This window comes from Ammospiza nelsoni, chromosome 1 (assembly GCF_027579445.1).
Source record: "Ammospiza nelsoni isolate bAmmNel1 chromosome 1, bAmmNel1.pri, whole genome shotgun sequence".
NCBI lineage: Eukaryota > Metazoa > Chordata > Aves > Passeriformes > Passerellidae > Ammospiza > Ammospiza nelsoni.
In genome coordinates, this window is record NC_080633.1 from 113,269,668 (window position 1) to 113,294,391 (window position 24,724).

At 34.4% G+C, this 24,724-nt stretch overlaps 1 protein-coding gene across 2 annotated transcripts in view; it reads left to right on the forward strand.

Moving 5' to 3' along the window:
• The window catches only part of SNTG1 (syntrophin gamma 1), a 326,664-nt gene that overhangs the window by 270,442 nt on the left and 31,498 nt on the right, over nt 1-24,724 (forward strand). For both annotated transcript variants that reach the window (XM_059481150.1, XM_059481159.1), the window contains 3 exons: nt 1,127-1,243; nt 5,419-5,490; nt 19,886-20,038. In XM_059481150.1, the coding sequence (XP_059337133.1) occupies nt 1,127-1,243; nt 5,419-5,490; nt 19,886-20,038 (342 nt within the window). The remainder of the gene's footprint in view (nt 1-1,126; nt 1,244-5,418; nt 5,491-19,885; nt 20,039-24,724) is intronic.

Sequence of the window (24,724 nt, forward strand, 5' to 3'; positions counted from 1 at the left end):
ATTTATTTTCAAAAGGTACACAACGTTTAAAATCTGGGAGGATAAAACATGCAGTGAAAACATTCATTTTAAGGACATTCATACCACGGGTACACTTACAAACTTGTTTACTTTTTTACCTTTTTGTTTCATAATTATTATAATTTTCTTTACACTATTATTATTGACATTGAAGACAGTGTCCTGTAACTTCTTTGTTAGTGTAGAGATCAGTTTCACAGAGACATTTAGAAATAGATCTATCCCATGAGCAGCCCTGTATGAAATATGGGTTGAACTATTTTCTGCAGCAGTAGTGTACCTGTGTGCACTGGAAAATGTGTTTTATTACTAATGGTACGGTTATAAATCAAATGTCCCTTGATGTGTCTACTCCCTCTTCAGTGGTTCTCCAGAAGTTGGCATAGTGTGTTTTTCTACTCTTTAAGATTTTGATATTGGGTAACTCAAAATTAACAGGATAGGTAGGAAGTTACATCCTAAAGTGAGCTGGAATAAGTTCTAGCTCAAACATCTGTGTCAGAAGATCTGCTGGTAGTGGTAAGACTCTACAGGATTCTACAACTCCGTTGTACCTACAGAGGAAGTCTGTTTGAAATAGTGACTAAAAATAGTCTGGTAATTTCCTCTTTCTAAGCAAAAAGTTTCAAAACTCCTACATAGAGATTTTCAGGGAGAAAAAAAAAAAATTGACATTATTTGGAAATGAAATTTGTAACGTCATATTGTTTAATGTGTGACTGTGAACTTGCATGTGGAGTCTATCTATGTTGCTGTGTAATAGCAGCTACTTGACTTAGAATTCCTGGCTGGTGGCTCCTTACACTTCACTTACATTAAATTTCACTGACATGATCTGTCAGCAAATATGTAGAATGCACCTTTAACACCCCTGGAGTATGTGCTTTAGGTTTTTTGTTGTTGCTAGTACAATAAGTATTTCTTCTCATGCTTTTGCATTGTCCTAATAGGCATCATTTATAAAAACTGTCAATGTATGATATTGTGTCTGGGGTTCAAAGTTTGCAGCTATGTTAAATTTAACAGACATCAGTTTATGCACGTGAAATACTTGCAACACATAAAATTTCTGAGAAATTGTCAACACTATTGATTTTTTTGTCAGATAGTCTACATGGGCTGGACGGAAGAACGGGAACAAGACTCCCTTCAGGACCGAATGTACACACCAAAGTTCCTAGCACTGAGGGGATCTTCCCTGTATAAATTTATAGCACCTCCAGTAAGTATGTTTCTTATGCTTAGTGGGAACAAATCTTATTAAATATAATAATGTCATATAATATGTACAAGTCTTTCACAATGAGATACCACTCATTGGGCTAGCAGAACTGTAACAGCAGAGTTCCAGGGTGCGTGGTAGAGAAGTGATGGAAAACAGCTCTTCATCAGATTGGGTATCTACAAGAACTTATTTTCCCACACTTAAATGAACACTTAAAAAATAAAAGAGAAATCTGCTCATGTTAAAAGGGAGCTTTTAATTTTCTTTTGGCAGACAGAACAGGCCCAAAGCAACATGGTTAGATTTAAACTGAACAATCATTCTAGAGAAACTGCTGAGATTTGGGGAAATATCTAAGCTTTTTACATGTTGTAGAGATGGCAACATGTCTCTATTTAGATTCCATCCTGAATGTAAATTTTTGTAAGTTTGAGAGCACCAAAAGGAAGGTAGGGAATCAAGTGAAATTGGTTTAAGTTAAAATATTAATTGGAATCTCACTGGGAACACCAGGCAAAATTTTAGTGCTCGTCTTATACTCAGCAATTTACTTTCACTGTCTTATGGTACATCTAAGATGCAGTAAAGATCCTCTAGCTAACTTTTAAGCCAGTTGCTAAGGAGACAGTAGCAGTCCTATCCATGCCTGCAGCAGGAAGAGTCATGTGGATTAATTTTTCCTGTTTATTGGGTGACCTTTCTGACTGCTGCTAAACCCTGTGTTTGTCAGGCTGTAGCGCCTTCCTGCCTGAAACAGAATCATAAAATAGTTTGGGTTGAAAGGGAGCTTTAAAGGTCATCTAGTCCAACCTCCTTACAGCAAGCAGGGACACCTTCAACTGGGGCAGGTTGCTCAGAGCCTGTCTAACCTGGTCTTGAATGCTTTCAGAGATGGGGCATCTACCACCTCTTGGGGCAATATCTTCCTGAGGTAGTTCAAAGTCATCTTGCAAATCTTTAGATTGATCATCAGTAACTACTGGTGTTCATTTAGCAAAAGGTTTAAAAACATGTGAAAGACATGGGGAATGGAAGTAAGTATGAACTGAAAACATCATATGTTCAATGTTTGTAGACTAGTTCATGGGTGTGGGATTTTGGCTCTCTTAGGTAAATTAATTAATTTGTCAGGGTCTGATTAAAATGTCAGATTATGATAACAAGCACCTTAATTCAAAAACATCTCTCCTGTCTTTGCCAAACCTACTTCAGCATTTGCTGCCTGTCAAGTAAAACCAACTCCATTCTGGGTACTAGATAGAATCAGAAACAATGATGAGAAATCCTGTTTCAAATACAAAAAAGGAAGATTATTCATTTCTAAGAACTATGGAAGAGACCACACACCTCTTTACTAAAGAATCATACATATATAGGAATAATATACTTGTAGGGGGTAAATGTCTGATGGGGGGTGATTAATGTCTGTGAAAGGAACATGTTCATATGAAGAACCTGAACGATGGTGACATGAGTAAGGAAGATCTTGGCAAGCTGATATGAGATGAGAAATCCATCCTCAAGTTTTTATAGCTCAGCTGCAAGCACAAAATGAATTTGTATTGCCAGATTCTGATTCCTAGTCTAAAATAGAAAAACTGTTCAAATGCAGAGAAAAATACTTTTTCTTCATGGAGTAGGAGGGAAGCAGAATGATGAGAATGCTTTTTTTAGGACAGATGAAGCGCTCGTACAGAGCTGCCTTAAAGACATAGAATCATAGAATGTTTATGTTAGAAAGGACCTTAAAGTTCAACCAGTTCTAACATGTTATGCATATAATAATGGCACACTTCCAAAATCCTATTTTCTATATGCAAACTTTTACATATACAGTGAAGCTTGCTATTTTGAAGGTTTGTCTCTTCCAGAGATTAGAAAATATTATGAGCAAAGTTTCAATGACAGTTTCAGATCTTCTTTTTAGGAGGTGTATAAAGTGTAGTTAAAATTGAAACTGCTTTACTTTATATGTGCAGTATAAACTACTTGGACAAAGTTGTTTTCTGAAAAGAGGTGTTCTGCAAGCTTTCTTAACCAGAAAATAAAACAAAAGTATTTCCCCAGTCTCTGCCAAATTCTAACACATTAGGGAAGCATGTGTTTAAACGATGTCTATCAGCAGCCTCCCCTGCCTCTTTTTTTATCTTTTTGATCAATAGTACTTCTACTTTCCGTGCTCAGATAAAAGAGCAATCCTAGTGCTTCTTATTTTCATTTTGAAGTTTTTAAAGAAAATTACTTATTTACTATTATTTTTTTCTATTATTTCCTGGCACATTTTCTTCTTTAGAATTATAAATTGTGTCAACGCTGGGGGTTTTTGATTTCTTCCAATTTATAAATAGAAATTTACTTGAGAAAGAGCTACTAACATCCTTTCTTTTGCTACTCAATATTTTAAATGAAAACATTAAAAGTGAATGGTGCAGCAATTTCTATGGGCATCTTAATTCTACAATTACTTTTGTTTTGCACATATCTTTGTACAGAAAGAGTTTTGTTTTGACCTGAAAAAACCTCCCTTTACAGTTACAAACAAAATCAGGAAACCAGGGGAGAAGAGGGAGCTCCTATATTCTCTCCCAAAATATGGAGCCTATCGTAAATTTTTAAACATTGCTCCAAATGACTTTGTGCTTCAGGAGCAATAATAATGACTTTTCCTCGTGGCACAATAAGACTTCCTCTGGTGTGACTGGGTGTTGTGGGCTCAGTGGGACTGTAGCAAGGCTCCTCTCCCCATTTTTCTGTTCATGGTGAGAAATTTATCTTTTTGTCCATAGAAGAAAGAGTAGCTTTGTGGTTTAATACCCACAGTTCAATAAGATAGGGAAGAGTACATTTGACAATGACTGTAAATATAGAAAATTCTAATAGAAGAGGAACTGTAGCACTGTGTTTTTGAACTTTTCATTCCTACCTGTGATTTTCTTAAAGGACCTTCCATTACAACAATGTTTATAACTAAAAATTAGTTAGATATAGAATTTTCTCCTACAGCATCAAAATAATTTTGATCTATTAATGATTACTTTCTCTTTAAATAAGAAATAAATTGATCTCATATAATATTTTGTTCCTTGGGCTCTAGAAGCTATTAAAATTTTTTTTAAACTTTCAGAAACTTTATCCTGAATATGGTAGAAGCAGTAATGTATGTTTTCGTCAACCTATTCATTGTGTCTAACAAATTTAATGATACAGCTGTCTTCCTTTGGATATGGGCCACTGTCCAAAGTGTCTTACCATTAAGTTGATTATTCTTCCATTTATAACCTCAATTTGATTCTATTTTGTGCTTTCTTGTTTATTTTGACATTTTTAATATTTTCCTGTTTTCTGCTTGCATTTTCCTTGGAAATTTTATACACTGTTCTGATATTGCCTTATCTCTTCCCTTACTGAATACATTAATCTATCTCTTTCTGTCTCATTTAAGTCTTTACACCGACCCTTCCATGATTTAATTTAATTCTTTTATATATGCATTTTTTCTGCATAAAAACAGTTGCTTAAAATGAACACAGTTAAAAACAGTTGAGAAAACACAAAACAAAGAGGAAAATAAAAAAAAAAGACTATTCTTCAAATCTTAGTTTGTTAGAATTCAGGAGTAGATTGATCTTGGTAAGAAAAAAGGAAAAATTAACATTTGCCTGTGTTGCTTCATGCTTGGTTTTTTTCCCTCTGGATCTCAAGGGGTGTGGGTAGGTGTCTGGGACATTGCAAGGTTGGGGACTGGTTTTGTGGATCTGCAAACGCTGCCGGTGATTGGGAGCAAATAGTGGCACTTGGTTACAAGGAGGAAAGTGGTGAGAAGTGTGTTTTCTAATGGGCAGGGCTCTGCGAGATGAAAATTCAAGGGCTGCATCCTCTCAGGATCTCACTGCAAACCCTGCAAGTTCCCTGGGAAAGTATCTTCATTTTGCATAGAGCAGGCTGCATGCAGAGGATCTGCATTGTAAGGACAGGGCGGACGTCTCCTAGATGGAAGGGTCTGGTCCCTGCTAGATGTTGCTTTGAGGCAGTGCTTGGTCTTTCTGAATATATTTTAATCAATGTAAATAATTTAGGGATTTTTTTTTGTTAATAAACTTAATTCTTAAAAATCAACAAAAATAACTTCATTTCTTTTTCTGTTTATTTTGTGTTTTGTTTGTTTTTTAAAGGTCACAACCTGGGATTGGACACGAGCTGAGAAAACATTTTCAGTTTATGAGATAATGTGCAAAATTCTCAAGGTATGATAAGAAAGTATAAAATAAATTGCCACTTTGACAGACAAGAGCATAATACTAACTACCTTGTAGAAAGAGATCTATTTTTTTTCTTTTTGAAGTCCAATATCAGAAGTTCTGGTGTCAGTAGGTACAAAATTGAAGTAGAAGGCATGGCAAAATTGGAAATAAACTGATTTTGACTAGGAAATGACCTTATTTCTCCATAATGCTGTTTGGACTTTACAGCTTCACTTTAATGCCACATTTAGCTAGTGTAACACTAACTTTTCTAACAGAGGACCTAAAGAAGCAGTGATCACTTTGGTTGTTTTCAAATACAGTGATGGAACTAATAGCAGCTGCAATGTATGACTTCACTAGGACTGAGAGCAGAGCCTTTAAAATATACAATACACTTCTGAAAACTTTTGTCTTATTTTTTCCATTTTCTTCAGTCTGTCTGAAGTGTAATAAATGAGAAGAGATAGCGATACATGTTTAGAACCCTAAAATTATGAGTAGAAAGTTAAATTAGACCATTATTGTACATTGTTTCAATTTTTTTTTTAATTATGAATTCAATCAGAATTATTTTATCTGCTCTTTTCTCTATTTTAAAAACAGTGAAAAGCAGATGCTCAAAATTTCTCAAATGAGAAGGAAAAGAGATGCATTTTTCTATTAATGTGAAATGCTTTCTGATTTATGTTGGTCTTGGGGTTTTTTTGGTCCAAATTACATAAAAGGTAATGTTAACATTTCTATCATTTTATCTAGGCAGAGGCAGACCAGAATCAATGAGAAATATGAAAATACTATACTTTTTAAAAGTGTTTTTCACTGGGTAGACCTTTAACTGACATAAATGCTACATTTCTTAGGTTTGTAGGTCACATAGGTGCACTATATTTTCCTTAGGGAACCAGATTAAGGTTGCAATGGCTCAATAAAATTTGGAAACTTTTTACACTTGAGACTTCAAAAAAAACCCCAAAACCAAAAAAACAAAGAAAAAACCCCGCCAAGTTTATAGACTGAAAAATTCCTCTTTGCTAGCCATCTGAGTAGAGAAGTGGAAAGTTTTCTTGTACTGCCATGTTGGCTGTGAGGTCTGGAGTCTTCATCAAGGAGTAGAACCTCCCAAACATAAAACATCCCAACCCTGTGGGATATCCTTCAATTACAAAGTGTGTGCAAATATTGGCTCCTGCATTGCTCTCGTAGAGAGAGGAGTAACAGGACAAGTTGTTCACTCAGTGAAGGCATTTTACTGGGAGTGTAAGTGAACAATGCTCTAAGAACACAGTCAGGCTTTGAAAGAGTTGAAAAATGCCACTTCTGATTCCTTCAGGCCTTGGACTTAATGCAATAAGCATCAAGGTAGCTCTTCTTTTTTGGAGAACTAAGTGCTTTGGAGCCAGGATGACTCCTCCTTATGACTTATCCAAAAATTTTTTTATGCTCTTTGAATAGAAACTTATGGAATGTATGCCATATAATTTTCTGTAATTTAAAGTTCCTTCTTCTTTCCTTTTAGCCATTTGCCTTTGTTAATGGTCTTCTTAATTCCCTTGCAATTTTTGCCATTTTTCTGTTCCCCTCTTGGTTCTGTGTCTCCTATTCTTGTATATCAATACATTGGTTTTTTGGTTTATTTTCATTTCTCAGCCATGTAGCAGAAGTTATTACAGCCAAGGAACCAATCTATGAAGCAGTAAAACCTAGAACAGTTCCTTTCTGGCAATGTTGTGTGAAAGCACAGAAAAGAGTGCAAATATGCTGGGTTTTTTTTATCATCCAGCCATCCAAGCTGTCTGGGAAGAGGTGTAGATTTTCCAGCCTCAGTCTATATTAACAGAGAGGCAATTCCAGAATAAGTAATATAAGAATGTAATTTATGTGTTTCTTTATCACTTTATTCATATTTAGTTATTTGTGTATTTTCTGTAAATATGGTCAGGCTTGTAAAAGGCTGAAATGTTTCAAGCAGGTTCTGTAGCTGACAAAAACCTGTAAATAATAAAAACTGGAAGTGCAAAAATCATTGCAATGGAATTGCAGCTTCTGACATTTGAGCATTAATCTTCACCATATTCTAGTTTCCTACAGCAGTTGCTATAGAACTTAACTATGGTTTCACTAAATATAAAAGCAAATAAAACCAAGAAAAACAGCTTCCCATTACACTACTACATTGAACATCTGTAGAAACTCAAGGTTTTGTTCAGCTTTTATACCAGCATCTTAAGTCTCCATTTAAGCAATGAATGGTTTTTAGACCCATTTGAACAAGCCCTATGGATATTACTGAATCAGAGACCACATTAAAAAAAAAAAAAAGTTTACTCTGGTGTTTTGTGATCACCTTCAAACTTATTCCCTCTTAAAGTACCTCAAATGCTACTTTTATTATAAATCTATCAGACTTGTAGAATGACACAGGTTTTCTGGCTAATATTCACTTCAAGTAGGACTTGCAAATAGGCCGTGCTAACCTCTGTATGAGTTAGCTCAGGAGTGAGAAGTAGTGCTTTAGAATTAAGTGTTACCACATCATTTACCAAGCAAAGTTTATCTGTATTGCATGGCTTGCTTGCTTTTGAATTAGGTATTTAAAAAAAAATAAATCCATATTCAGACGTACATTTAATAGGTTCCAGTGTCACCCAAGGTAGCTGGTATTTTCTCTGCTATATACTGGCAATTTCAATAACTGTCCTCAATATGTCTTTAAGTATTTTTTCTCCATTTTCCACTCCTTAATTGTGACTAAAATTCTGATGAACTTCACAAGGACAGTCTGGATTACAGAGACTTACTACCCTAAGTTTGTCTTTTTAAATAAAATTGTAATTTTCCTCAGTTTGAGACTCCTTTAAGTCTCTTCATGACAGAAGCACTACAGTGGAGAACATGAGCTCCCAGATCCTACTGAATGCATATTTCAGTGTTTCAGGATGAGAGAATAATTCCTCTTCTGGTAACAGTAAAAATATTCAAACAGTAATCAAATATTAATGTCTACACAATGCTTTGTCTACTACAAAGTACTTAACTGATTTAATCTTCAGGAAGAGCGTATAGCCCAAAAATGTTAATTAAAACCCAAAACTTGGCTTCCACCATGTTTTCTTTATATTTACTTGCATGTGTTTAGTGTTCTTTTTCCTTTAGTATCCATTCCAAAGGCTCTGATTTCTTTCACAAACAATAAAGAAGACTGGGATGCCATTTTAAATTGTCACAGTTGCCTTAGTGTCAAGCAGCTAAAAGGCAGGATGTTCTGCACTTTATTCAGAGATTTCAGAGAATATTATGTGATTTATAGCTAGTGGATTCATATTTATAATGCTCATCAAATAAATCACTATTTTGTTGTAAGTGTATACTTTTTTCTTTTATTTTCTGGATCTGATTACAAAGAAAAGGAAGTAGAAGCAAGGCATTAAGTCTCTATTCTGATTTGATTAGGATCTTCTAAATGACCAGAAAGACCTTAAAATTTGAAGCATAAAAATACACTTTAAAAAGCAGTCTTTTCACTGTGTGAAAAACAGTCTTGTTGAAAGAAATTTAGCAAAATGTCATTGAACATCTAATTTAGTATTTACAATTTTATAGAGTAACAAAATAGGAAAAAACCCCAAATCCTCATAACCACTTTCATACACTACCATAACAATAATGTAATATAAAAAAAAGATTCTCTATAAAGTTTACAAACTACCAGATAAAAATTTATATCATATAAATATGAAGTTCTTAATTGTCAAGATTTTGCTGATGAAGTAATAATTTTTGACATGAAACCTAGGTAAAGCTGGCTGAGTACGAAAATCACATTTCAATTTAATTGGTTTAAATTATTAATTGTGAAATAATGGCAAACAGTAGTAGCTATGTTTGATGTAAAAGGAGCATTTATGGAGATGCAAATAACTTAAGACCTGAGGGGGTAAATGCATAAATTGGTAAGCATTTGAAATTATTTATTAAAAATTCAATAGATCAGTTTATTAAGGGGTGGAAGCAGAGAGAAAAAAAGGCACTGAAGAACTCTTTAACACTAAAAATAAGCAGGTAAAAAGAAAGTGAGTGGACATCAAAGTCAGGCAAGTTAAAATGGCAAAGAAAGTAAGAACTGTAAAAGCTGTGCTGATTAGTCAGTGAAAGAAGTTGATACCATTTAAACCACTTGAACCAGTACCACACCACTTGAACCATTGCAAGTTGATAGCATTTAAACCACTTTTTGGTTTTTTAATCACAAATTTATTCAGACTAGTGCTAATGTGGATGAAAATCTGTGGTCTGTGTTAAGAAGTTTGTCAGAAAAGATAATTTAATGATACCACTTTTGACATTGAAATGTATCTCTGTGAAATTTTTAATAGAACTACTGGTAGAATTTGCTATCAATAAATATTTCTAATTTATTCTCCCAGAAGCTTGTTTCACCTTATCCTTTATTTTGAAGAGTAAAGTCCCATTAACAGCCAGCTAATTTTAATGTTGCAATTGAACAATATTCAATGCTCCAGAAAAGCAGGTAATTCCATCATTAAATTCAGAAAGGCAGGGGCCCTTATCGTGCTAAGTATTTCAAATCTGATTTAACTATATATGTCTTTTTGGTACCACTTGATACAGTTTTAACATGTGCATTTTGACAGTGTGTACATGTGTAAGTGTGTATAATTTAACAAGATTTAACTACCCTAGATAACTTTGTAAATAATTTAAATATTTAAACATATTTTCCATATGGGGGTAGAAAAAGTTTTGTTGTATGTTTCAGGTAAATTATGAAGAATAATATAAGAAATTGCACTTTTCTGTCCTTTTTGCTTCAGTTATTTATGTTCTTCAGCTCATCCAAATATCTCCTTGTAATTGTGAGAAAATGCTTTCTATAGTTTAGTCACCTGTCTCCTATCTTCAGTGGCATGCAAAAATATTTGGAGATTCACAGTTAGATCATGCTTTATTCAGCATAAAACAGGAAACATATTCATGTGTCAGATCAACTCTGAAATGAAATGTGAGGATAACTGTGGAAGGCAGTCTGTGCTGGCAACATGTCAGGGTAGTGAATCATTGGTGTTTACACTTAGTACCATTCACATCAGTGCAGCTATAATTTTCTTGCTATATTAATCAGGACCAACTTGGTGTCTCAGAAGACTTGTGATTCCTTCCTTATTTTAGCTGTTAGTATGTGTAAAATCCTCAAAAGTAGTTATGTTAATTTTTCCTACTTAAATTAATTATGCTGTCCATTTCCTGTAAGCCAAGTATGGGAAAAGGATAATATAAAAATGATGGGAAACTACTGACAATGTTATTGTATTCAGGTAAGTTTTAAAAATAACCCCAATAGACATGCAGGTAGAGAACATGTTTTGAGGTCTGTCAATCACATGGTTTGCTCAATGGTGAGCCTTGCATCCTGATGTGATTCCACTAAAAGACTGGCAACACTAAAGAGGCAGAAGTAATGCATGCCTTTTATGAATAAGTTAATGCTGCATCCAAGGAATATTAGATTTTCGGCTGAGGTTTAGCCAGGTTCTTGGAAAGAATACTAACTGTTGAGTATTTAATTTGAAAACAATTGAAGTAATTTTCATTCTTTGGTTTGCCTTCAATCATATATTTAAGACTATATAATGTTTCCCCATAAAAGAGGATAGTAATAGTCAGAAATATCTCCATGTCCACTGGCATGAAGGTTAACACTAAATTGGCTTCAGTTAGGCCATAAAGAAAAATTTCTGTATTGAAATAGAGCTCCTGACAAGGCCACTGAATTTCCACCACTGGATCCTTTTAAGTGTAGTCTAGTGTGTTGCTGCTCCTATCATGCACAGAGATAGGCACTAGATTTCTGCACCCCGGGTGAGATCATACACAACTTCTGTGATTCTGTGTGTGATTTCAGTTCATTTCTCCTCATCATCTACATAGTTACACAAGCCCTAATCCATGTTAATCTGGATAAATTTACTGGGCCCTATGTGTAAAAGGTGTTGATGTCGCTGTAACTCTACAGCAACCTTGTAAGAGACTTTTCTGAAAACAGAGAGGCAGTGTTATTACGTGCATGACAACTACCACTGTACAAAGACTTATTCATTTTTTGTTTGGTTCAGAGAGAAAGGACAAACAATATTTGAAATGTAAACTTATTAAATAAGGCTTTTCATGTTTCCCCTTAACTTTAGAGAGATTTCTCATTTTTTATTAATTCCTCCCCTCTCTGCCTTTTTCTGACATTTCTTATGTAATATTAATATAAACTGTCACCTTTTGGGTGAAAAATAAATGACTTGCGTTGTGCTGGGGCTGCCAATCTAAGAGTCTGATCCTTCATCCTAGAAGAAATAACAAGATAAACACACAGAGAAAAGCAAAAAGAATAAACAGATACAGAAAATAAACTTTTAAATTACTTCTGCAACCTCTCTGTTTCAGAAATTGCTTTTTGTTGCCTGTCTAGTTATGAGACTGACAGTGCTGTTGCAGCATCCTTGAAAAGCAAAGCCAAATTAACTTTTAGCATAAGGCAAAGGGAATGTTGAGAAAGAGCAGAAATGAGGTGCGAAATATAAATACTGTGTAAGGATATTTGGGAAAGACACGTATGTGTCTTAAATCCAAGATACTTGAGATTTATCTGCAGCTTGAGAAGTTTCCCTCCATTGACTTAATCTAATCAGACCATTTCTAAAGATTGGAGTGATTCAGTATTGTATGAGCTAATATACTCTAACTCATCAATTTTAGTGGATTTTTGTGAAACATTTTTTCTCTTATTTATCAATTTTCTCTTCTTTTAGGGTCAGGGATTTTAATTATTTTAGTTTTTTCTTATCTTTATTTCTGGCTATTGCAATACTTTAATTTTGCTTGAGATGCTGCAGTATTATTGCACAAAGAATTTGTGACTCTAGGCATTAATGCAGCAGTGATAATTTTTTATTTTTGACCAAAATTGTGTCCCAATCCACATATGAAATAAAGTGTTCCTGTCTCAGGGGCAACTATTCAAAACTTCATTTGGTGCATTCTCTTCTCAGTGGAGGCCTAAATGTTGATTACTCTCAACAGCCAGAGCCAGCAGTGAAACCAGAAATATTAATTTCTTTAAAAACCTTTATCTTGTTGTTTTATGATAGGAGCCTTTTTATCACAGTCCTTTTAATTTTTTTTCTTAGCACTATGAGCAAGTACATGTAAAATAATTTATTTTACACATTTGCTTATACAAAATTTCTGACATAGTGATATTCAACACAAATGCTTTTCACTATGCTATTCTAATGTACTCTCTCCTTGATATAATGTATTGACAAGGTATTCGAATAAGGAATTTTGTGCAAATAAGAAAGGAAGCTAAATAAGAAAGAGTATGCAGTCAAGTAGGTAATTCTTTTAATATAACAAATAATCAGTTTGGTGGGTAATTTTCCAAACTTCTGTTAAATCTAGTTTAATTCTTCCCCTTCCAGTGTTTGTGCCTTTCATAAGGAAGACCTTTAAGAGATCTTTGCCTGCCTTTAAAACAAGTACATCTAAAGTTGGGGGGAAAAACCCAAACACAAAAACTGACAAAAATGAGAATGAAAAGCACTTTTCTTTCATGTAATGTCTTTGCCCACTTCTGCTGTTGAGCCAGGTGGTTTTTCTCTTTGGCCAGTAGGATGACAACTCCCAACAGCTGGAAATATAAGGAAGGTTCTCTTCCTATACACCATGAAAATGCAGCATCTTCAGAATGATATCTTTAAAATATCAAAATATGGTCGAATTTTGCCCAGAAACTAATTTTTTTTTTGGTAGATCTTAACTTTTCTTCCCAAGGACAGCAAAAGTGTCCCTGTCCTTAAATCAGCCATTGCTAGTCTGAAGAATGGAAGTCCCAGAGCAGCCCTAAAAGCAGATTTGGGGGCTAATGCTTCTCTGTTTATTTCTTTCTTTTTAACTGGGATAATCCAATTTAATTCCTTTTTCTAATTTATTTTACAGAACTGATTTAGCTGTTTTAACTATAGTATAAAATACAGCACTATCCTCAGACACACAACTAACATGGGGGAAAAAAAATCAGCTGCAAATATTTAAATTTGAGAAACTATTTTAAAAAGGATCAGAATGAAAAGATAGGATCACTCTTTTACATTGCTATCCATTATCATTATATTTATTCTCATGGGATCTGTTCTTGAATTTAATTTCCAGCAAATAATATCTCAATATTTGGAGAGGTAAAAACCTTAATAACTCTCTAAACAGATGATCAGCACATTTTTTAGTACCTGTTTGTAATTATACTCATCTCTGATTTCTCTGTGACAGAAAATAACCACTAATGCCTCTCCAGAAAGTATTAGAATAATTTATTTCCTCAAAAGATTAGTTGATTTTATGAACATTTTGAAAATTTTCCTCATATGGCAAAAAAATAAACAAGTTTCTCAGTAGAGTTCATTAAGTAATAGACACAATTATGGCACTGACTCAGAAGAAACCTCTTTTCAGACTCTTGCTGTGATTCAAATGTGGGTCTTCAAGACTGTCTTTTAATCAGGCAAAATAGGAAATTAATTTTCCTTTTCAGACACAATAGGAAAGTGATTCAAGCTTAATGCTGAACCTAATGGAATACAAGGAAGGAACCTTTCTATTCCTCTCCAGCCATCAGACAGAGCTTTCTAATGGAAATTTAATTGAAAGTAAAATTTCTCCTGCAATTATAAACAGTGTCCCCCATGAGTAAACTTACTTTTTGTCAAATCTGAACATCAAAATATTTTCTGTCCAGTTTTAGTTCTGCAGTTCTGTGTTTGCCTAAATATGTGTATGCATAGATATCTTCAATATCAACATTTTTTTTACATTTCTTAAGAATTAAATTCAGAAGGGTCCAAATAAGATGAGCTATGTACAAACGTACACCTTCATGGATATTATTTATTTATTACTTGAGTAATGAGGATATGTTGGAGAAGCTGTATCTTTTTTTTCACTGTGGAATGAATCTGTTCCCTGCTGCCTGTAAATGCTATTAGAACCATCACCATAGCAACTAATGGTGATGTTCAAGCAAAGTGTTCCGAAAATTCCAGCTGAAGAAGTAGATCATTATATGGCCTCAGAAAGAGGGATGTGTGTTTATGTAGCCAGAACTGATACGTAAAAGGAGACACAAGCAGTAAAACTCTCAGGGCACTGATGCCAGAAAGTGTAAAGGCATGATGTGTTTCATTTCTACAGTTGCTTTGGAGAGATTGTGTGAAAAAAATGCTTTTTATCTTCAGAGAATTTAGGTGATAGGTTTGAATCTTGATTATGATAGGACCGATTTCTTTTGGTAGAATTGTCTGAACTAGTTAACAAAGAAAACATTTTCTCATTTATGTGTTTTGAAGAACTGTTATAATTAATATGAGAGAATTCATACCTCATTTCTGAATACCTGAATTCTTACCTCTTTTTAACATCTGAAATATAATTTTCTTGAAAGTCTTGCAAGTAGTATGGTCAAAAACTACTACTACATGTAGTATGGTTTTGACCATCTTACATGAATTGTTGTTCATGTCAAAAACTGCTCACTGGTGTCACCAACATTTACAGTTCCATGGCAAAAATGTATGTGCCACTCTCTATATTACATGTAACTTTATAGGTAAATCAGACTTCCAGAAAATTCTTGAGCATCTCCTGAGTAAAAATCACGCCATGAGCATGAAAGTGCCAAATGTTTGTTTCTGTTGCAGAGGGCTTTGTAGAATAGAAGAACTCAACTCTCACTGACTATCACAAGAGGTGAGGGCCTCCTGCATCTTAGCAGGTTTAAATAATATCCAAAATATGAGTATTTAATGCGCTCAACATACTTAAAATGAAACGACACAAGTAATCAAAAAGAAGTGGTGCTGCTTCTGGAAAGAGCAGTCTTTCAAAAGAGAAGAGATTACCCCTGCAGAAGCAAAGGCAAAGTCACTATTTAGTGATAAAGGGGCATTCTGCCTTAATTTGGAAGGACCTGCTTAATGAGCCATGCTTAGTTCCCATGGACAAATTTATTACTCTCACTTAACATGGATATCATTATTAATTAGGCAAGCAGGAGTCATACTGTCCTGTCAGCAGAGATGCTGGATTACCCTGAAGCTGGGTGTGAGCCAATGTCTTTCGTCACAGCCCATCCTTCAGCAGGACTACATTCCCTCCAGTGAGAATTAGCACACTGCTAAAAGTTTTGTGTGTGCTTCTCTTCAGAGAGTTTTATTAATTCACAACGAGAACATCCAGGACAAATGGTACAACTAATCATTATAGGTATGAAAGAGTTCTTAAAAACTCAACATGAAATTGGCTTGTGTCCATCATTGATGAAATGAATATAATAATAGCAGATTCTTAAATGGGTAGACTGACATTTATATTTTAATTGAAGTAGTGGTTTGGTAAAAGTTAATTAATGAAGATTCCTGTTTCATCCAGACCTGGTTTGGATACTCTTGACAAGTTTTGGGGTTTTTTTTGTTTTGTTTTTTGGTTTTTTTGTTTTGTTTTGGTTTGGTTTTATTTTTTGTTTTTGTTTTGGTTTGTTTTGATTTGTTTTGTTTTTTAATTTGCAGACTTTTGGACTTTTCCAGATGGATTCCTTAAAAAAAAAAAAAAAGTGCTTTAAATTCCTGTCTTTATAAAGACATTTGGATAGCTATCTTTTAGCTTTGCCTACATATTGATTTGTCCAGTTATCTATTGCACAAATTATTACATTCTATAAACCTAGAATGCAGATTTTTAATGCTTGAGGAGAAATGCAAAACTAAAGAAATATCTTGCAGAAAAAGCAGAAAAAGTTTCAGAAGCAGTACTAATAGGAACCTTACACATAACTTTTTTTATTAGAATGGAATACCACTAGTTAGGAAAGGAATACTTCATATGTATGTTAGCAATTTTAGAAAAACTAAAATACGTAATTTAAATGTATTTGGCTTACAGTTCTCTTATCATGGACCTAATCATAGATGATGATAACAAAATCACAAGTATATACATTAGAGCTAATCCTAATCACAAATTAAAATTATTATGAGGTTAAATTATTATTTCTGGGGAAATGTATTTTGTTTTCATTCTGAAGAGGAACTTCACAGAATGGAAATTCCAATAATAAATGAGTCCATTATGTGTTTTGTTTGTCACAGTATAATGTAGTTGATGAAATATTCTGAACTTTTTGTATGCAAAATACTGAGGGGAAATACTTCCTAGTACTGATTAGGTTTTTCCTAAATCAAAGCATGCTCTTAATTTCATACCTAAGTAACAAAAACTTGGATAATTATTGTAGATCCCACTTAGCTTTCTATTCATCATCTGGGTTTGATGTAATGCTTAGTAAAATCTAGTACAATTCTTACTGGCAATGTTCATAATGAAATACATAGGTTTTTATTTAATCACTTCAAAGCCTCCAGAGATTTTTGCAGTTTTCAAGTGTTTTTTAACAGAGATCAATCTCAATGACGCTTCTAACATTTTGTTTTTCACAGTCTATGCACTAACTCTACTCTTTTTCCTAGACAGCATATTCTTCTCAATAGGAGATAAAAAAAGCACGTAAGACTGGAAGAGTCTAAGAGTATAATTTAAAAGCATCAAACCTTAGCTGTGCCCAGCTAAATAAAGATATGCATTCTGAAACTCAGCTATGCACTAAGCTCTGTCCCATTTGAAAACAGGGGTTATATTAAAGTCAATGATTAGTGTGATCCCCCACAGTCGTGTTTCAGAAAAGCTTTAAGCTTCATCACTAATAATTACTTATTCTTTACTAACTGTAGTAGACATAAATAGGTAAAGATGCGTTCAAAATATTTTTAGTTTCTTCTGTGGTTGTAGCTATGAAGAACTAAAACCTTCCCCAGGAAATACATGTACCTTACATATGGGTCTTGCCGAACTCCATGCTGAAGAGGCCCTGTGGGTTTTGGGCTAATAGGCCCATTCAATCAGGTTTCGCTCTGGAAGCACAGGGAGTTCAAGATCCCCTTTAAGATTTGTTAGACAAGAAGTGCTACTTCTAAAAGAAGTAGCTTTTCTGCCCTGGAGGAGTGAGGGTTTTCCAGTGCTTTTGCTCATACAGAATTGAGATTGTTCAGCCTGGAAGAGAGAAGGCTTCAGGGTGAACTTATTGAGGCCTTTCAGTATCTAAGGGGATTCTATAAGAACGATGAAGAGGGGCTCTTTTCAAGAGCATGTAGTGACAAAACAAGGCAGAATGTAGGAGACAGTACTCATGACAGAGAATAGGCTTAGATTAGCTGTTAGGAAGAAATTCTTTATTGTGGTGGTAGTGAGGCACTGGAGCAAGTTGCCCAGAGAGGTTATGGATGTCCTATCCCTAGAAGTGCTCAAGGCCAGACTGAATGAGTTCTGAGTAACCTGGACAAGTGAAAGGTCTCGCTGCCCATGGCCGCAAAGGGTTGGAGCTGGGTGATCTTTAAGGTTCCTTCAAGCCCAGGCCACTCTGTGATGCTGTGTTTTGTTGCTACGCATACCCACAAGGTTAAACATTTGTCACAGTGCTGCTGCTCTGTGTGTGCAATGGAGCATAGATGTCATTAGCAACAACCTGGATATTATATCCTCTATTTTGAATGCTGGTCAGGACATACTGTGAACAGAATTAACGCTTCAGTTTTAGTAGAAGGGCCTGAATAAAAAGGAAAAAAAAAGGGGGAAAGAGGTACTAAAAAAATACAGAAGGTGTTTCTGATAGGACACAGACTATTATTTAGCTACACCTAACTGGTTCAACTACACATCTTTGTAAATATTTGGAAGAAAAATATGGAACAAGATTTTTTATTTTTTTTTTAAATGCTGTCTTTTAAGATCAAACATGTTCATGCTGATTTTTTCATGCATGACTAAATATTGTACAGCTACTAAGCTTAGCACTTGATGGAAGTAAGGAGGGAGATTTTTCACCAGTGACTGGTCATTTTAAAATCATAGTGACTTGTTTTTTCATGGTGATTGAAAAGAGTGGATACGATGCCTCCATAGCTGATTCTTCTAGAAATTGTAAATGACGCTTCAGCTAGAAGCACTCATGAATGCATGCTGTACTGGCTTTCTTGAACAGGTTGGTCACTTTCCTACTGAATTAATGGAAAGGGGAAAGCGGTGCTTGCTCTCCCCTTGCCTACTTGTATACCTGAGAGTGATAGTTTCAGACAGGTCCCTGTTTTATATATTTTGTTCTCAATCAGCTTTTGGTTGCTGGTTCTCTGCCCCAGGGAGAGCTGACATGAACAATATAAGCTGCTCTTCCAGCTTGTATCAGCTGGTTGTGCTCCCCTTGGTCTATTCAAGTTGTGTATAACCAGAAGGCAATACTGTCCCATGAGTCTCCTTTGCTCAACTTAAATCTGCCCTTTGCTATGGGGTAACTTTGTGAAAATTGCATGCAGGCTACTTATACCCAAATCTCCAGATGTATTGGCATTGACAGCTGGTGAGCTTGTGACTTGTGGCAACTTCTTTGATGTAGCAGGGACTAAGTTAATTAAAGCTGTTTCTGCAAACCTGTTTTTCACAAGAACAAATTACATGCGAGAATTTTAGCATAAGGCATCCTTTTTATTAAATAAATAAAGTTTAAAAATATTTTAAAACAATTTAATGAATGGATTTTCTGATTAACTTGCTTATTCTTTGGTATAGTACCGATTGCAAATACTAGCAATCATTAACTAATAAATATTTATAACCCAATGTCCATTATGTGATGTTATGTTGAAAGTAAAGCCAAAAGTAATGTTCTCCTCCAGGACCAAAGCCAGCAACCTAACCATGGGCAGCCACTATAGTCTCTACCTGCAGCATCCATTTAAAGACTAATTTTGTAAGCCTGCAGAAATATGAATTTGTTTTCTCCAGCCTCTATAAAGAAAATAGAACATATGGACTTCTTAAAATAAATATATTCTTTTGACCAACATTCCAGAGTAGAGTGTATAAGTCAAATAGGTCAGAAAAGCTGATATTTGTGTTCCTCATGTGAATAGAAAGTGGAAAACTTTCATAGAATGTATCTAATCTAAAGAATATAGCTGATAACATTTTTAAGAAGTGATTTGTTAAAATATTTGAAGTTACTGCTGGAGATATGCTGTTCTGTACCATTCTGAATGTAGGCATCATTTTTAAAATTCATTGAAGTGTCAATGTTTAGACCAAACCCCTGATTTTCAGTTCATCAGTGACTATGGTTATTCCTGTCATTTAAAATGCCTTTAAAAATGCTGGGTTTGACGCATAAATGTTTGCAATTAAAAATATTAATTGATGTATGCCAGATTATATAACTTCAGGTTTTCATCAGGACAGTGATCTACTGGACCGTCGGAAACATTGCTTCAGTGTCCAGTCTGAATCTGGAGAAGATCTTTACTTCTCTGTGGAACTAGAGTCTGACCTAACACTATGGGAAAAAGCCTTCCAAACAGCAACTTTTTTAGAAGTTGAACGGATACAGGTGAGAACAACTGCCTTGTTGATCATCTTTTGGTACATTAAAAAATTAGGCCCATATGAAATAATGATGTAAATTAAGAAATTTTACGACCTCCTGCAGCTCTCAAGTTATTACTGTTTTATGTAAGTAATTGCTTTTGCTGTTCCTGAACATGTTGCAAGCTAGCCTTCAGAGGAGGTCACCTGAAATACAGTCTTTGAGTTACTATGACAACATGATACATATTTGTTAACTGAAGTTCACGGACAGAAAAACAATCTATGGATCAGGGAAAAAATGCAGGTGTTTAGATATTCTTACTGGCTTGCATACTACCCTATTTGTTACTGAATATCACAAGAGAACTTTGCAGGAATTAAGTAGTCCTTGTAATAGCAGGAATGAGAATATACTGAGTGAAGTACTTGCTAGGTACAAGTAAGAACAAGTTGTACCTCAGATGCTTTATTCTTTCTTCACCCATTTCCTGTTCCTTGTGTATTTGCTCTATTGTTCAGTGTCAGCGCAGTGATGGACAACATTCAAATACAGATTACTAGTGACTTTTTATAGCAAAATTACATATCAGCGTGTTTAAAGATAACTTCTCACATGACCAAAAAGTCATGACTTTTTGACATAAAAAAGGAGAAAAAAGCCACCCACCACAGTTGTAATTCACCTAATCCCAATTGTAATATTGATTTTCTAATAATGAAATATGCATGTGGTTAGAACAGCTTTAGTTGCTGTTGGCAGCAGTGATACACACCTGCCTGAGCCATATTAGCATATTAGCCTGTGCAACTATTGGCTCACACATCTTCTGTGTCCTCCTGGGAATGCAAGCAGTGGTGTGTTTTTATTCAGAAAAACTGTTAGTTAGTTACATATTAGCCCTTTTCTGACCTGCAAACCACTGCATGCAGATACACTGAACTGGTACATACTCGTGAAGATCCAATATGCAAAAACTACTCCCCTGTCAGTTTTAACACACAGTTACTTTTGTTGCAAGAGGAGTCAGGGGAGGCTTGGCTTTTTTCTTTTAAATTCATACATGCTGTTACCTTTTATAAAAAACTATTCTTATCTTTTAAGCTGTACTTGCATGCTGGAAAATCTAAGACTAGTTTTTCTGCGTAAAACTTGCGATAATGTTTTCCTCTACCACTAAATATTTGAGAGTTGTTGACTTATATAATTCACTGCAACATAGTTTATAGTAGCTCTGCTGTGCCATCAGTAAAAGAATATATGACATTTTTCCTGAATTAATTTTATCTCAGAAGCCACCTCATATTTGTTCTACTTTCAGAACAAAAATTTGTACTGTAGCATTCCTGGTTTAGCTTTTTCTTTTTAATTTTAGAATTGCATTTATTCAAAATTGCCTTCAGGCTTCGCCAAAATAGTTTCCTTTATAATCTTAATCTCAGATTCATCTTAATATTTTTACGTTTTTTTTCCTCTCTCCTCATGTTCAGTGTAGCAATTAAGAACTCAAACTAATGATTTCCTGATTGATTGATTGGTTGATTATAGCAGATCTGTGAAAGTGGAAAAACAGGCTTCTCATGATAGAATATTATTGTGGAACTCACACTCATTATTTCACATTTTTTTCTTTATTTTCTATATCATGATTTGGAAAAAAATATGGAATATTTTAAACATAAATGGCTTTGGCCTCCTCATTTTTCTTTTAGCAATCCATTACTGCTTTCAGCTACCAACCTGCAGATGCAGAAAAAATCTGGTCGTATACTTTGTTTCTAACAAGGTCTTTCATTGCTCTGTGAGAAGAAAAAAAGTGAGAGGTTCAAAATTAAGCTATCAATGGTACATTTTTACTAAAATTTTGATTTATGCAATTGTGTTGGTCTAAATATTCATATTTAAAGTGAATGCTAATCCAGTAGTTTGTCTTACAATAAAATAGTATAGCTTTGAAAATATAATTTCAGTTTAAACCTACCATTTAAAAATATTCAACTGCGTTGTGTGCTACTCCATAATCATGCAGCAAGTAACTCTTATTCATTGGCTATAACCTCCAGAAGAGGTTAATCAGGGGGCCAATTCTAATCTAAAGAATATATAACTCCAAAGAATATATAACAAATTCAAATATTTTTAAATGCATTACTATAAATATATAATGAGTTCTGTTTCAACTTAATTCATAGCTTCTGCCAGAGGTATATCTAAACTAAAAATTAAACAGTTGGTTTTTCTTAGAAAATAAATATATTAGAAGAGGCATAGTCAAATTGATAATAATTTAGCAATACATGGTACAATGATACAGTGGTGTCATTTTGATGTGTTACACTCAGTCTTTAATTAGTTTTGTAATGTAGTAAGTGATAGTAATCCATTTTCATAATTTCCTATTAAAAAACAAAATACTTGAAATGAAAATCCTTTTTCCTTACTCTCTCACTGCATTATTGCACAAAGAATCTGTGACTACTATAACTTGCCTAATAATGTGCAATTATATATCTGCCTGTCACATTCCCTTTATGTTCCTGCTACTTTAAGCTAATATTTTCACCTCTTGCCTCATGAATTTTTTTCTTGCTGTCCTTGCTTGTATTGTAGTTGTTTGTTCTCTAATGTAAGGATTATTATGTAAACTGTTTTAAGTTGCAGTACTTTAACATATGTTTTCATTGAAGTTGAATCTGAGTTTAGAAGTCTGAATTAAGTCTTAGATTTATAGTTCACTTTGTTTCAGCTTCAGAGAGGGCTTACATGAAGTTCACAATATATTGTTCTTTCCATAATTTAAACGGTGCATGTTGAGGGAATAGTTTCTAAGGAACAACTTCAAGCTGTCTCCTTCAGCCTCTGCCTGACCCATTGAATTATTAATAAACCAAAGTTAACGTTCTGTATTCTGAGGAAGAGCAGCAAATGACTGCTGAAGTGTGTTCTTCCTTTTGGGAAGGGGATGCTTCAGTTCTGATGAGGTTTTCATGAGTTCTTGTGAGAAATCAGCAACCAAACCAAATGCCCACAGTATATATTATTCATAGCCACTTTTAAAGTTTTAAAATGTTAAATTTATAAGAAATGTTAAATTATCTTGTACCTTGATAACAATTTTTGCCTTTCTGTTTTCTCCAAATATCTGAATTAAAAGGCATCTTAAAGAAAATAAAGATGAGAAAAGTCTTAGTAGAGTTAACTAGTGTCTGAAAGTTCACATCCCTGCTCTGACCTGTCACCAGAATCATGTGCAAATGGATACAACACCTGCAAAAACCAAGGGACATTCTTCCCCAGGGAAACTAAATTCTCACTTTCCAGAGATCTTTTTATCATTTTCACATTTTTTCTTATCTAAATTGTTTTGAAAATCATAGTCTGATTTATAAAAGAATGGTCTTTTATATAAGTAAAGAATAATTAAATAATCAGCTCTACTGGTGATCTGCAGTTTCTTCCTGTAAAGAACTACACTGAGCTTAACTAGATGACATTTCTCCACAAACTGAGCACTGCATTTTGTAGAAATACCCTTCAGTCTTGGAAGTAGGTTGCTTTTTCAGTGCAGCCTTGAACCAAGGCTGGTGTGTCCTGTTTCTCATGAATCTTAAGTTCCCAGTGAGGCTAATTAGCCAGTCCAAGTTCTGGGCTAAAAAGCAGAGGGAGCTGTGCCAGCTCAGCATGGTGCTGCAGTCAGTGCACACTGTGGGTTGGCCTCTGCTGTTGGGGTGGGAGGTTAGAGAACTTCAGATGACAATATGTATTTCAAATCTGATGCACATTTTCCATGCCACATTTAATTTACAGTAAAGGCTCTAAGTCTGTTCCAGATCTTCAACGTTTGCAAACAAAAATGCAATTTGCATCTTGTAGGATGTTTGCAAGATAATTCCACAAAACCGTACATTTTTTGCTTTGCACGCAAAGCTTGAAAAGTTTTGCATATGTGACTTAATTAACTATAAGTAACTGTGAAATATATTACTTTACATTTTTTTCTTCTATTAATGAGATAATACCAAAGGCAATATCGTCTTCTTTTTCAGCATCAATTTGCAATCAAATTTTACACATTCATAACAGTCTCATGGTGTAGCTGAGCAAAGGGAAAAAAATAAAAGGCCACTTTTATTTGTTAATATAAACACTAAGTATGAAGTTTTCAATTTGCCTTCATTGCATTTTCTATTTAGAACCTGTTAATGCAACTTCCAGCCTCTTGTGTTCTATGGAAGACCATTAAGTATCCAAACATCACCCTCTTACAAAAAGAATATATACGTAAAGGCATCTGATTTATCTTTATAATCAAAATGCCAAAAATAATCATGGGTTCTTTTGTAGTACTTACAATTTGTAACCCACATTGTTCCCACATTTGCAATTTATATTTTGATTTTGCTGACACATTATGGGTCGTGGAAGTCTTTGTTCTCATTTCATAATTTTAGCAGCTACAGCAGTATTTGAAGAGTATAGCTGTATTTCATTTAATCTGGAGGGCAAAATGCCTTTAAAAAAAGAATAATTTATTTAAAGAACTTGAATCTGATTTAGAAATGTTTTGATTTTTTTAATGTATTTTGTGATGCAAAAGACAAGTCTGTCATTTTGTACCTGCAGTCAGCCTTCAAGCACAGCTTGATGCTAAAAATTACACTTATAATTGTCTCACAGTGTGTATTCAAGTGTGATGTTATGGCAATAAAT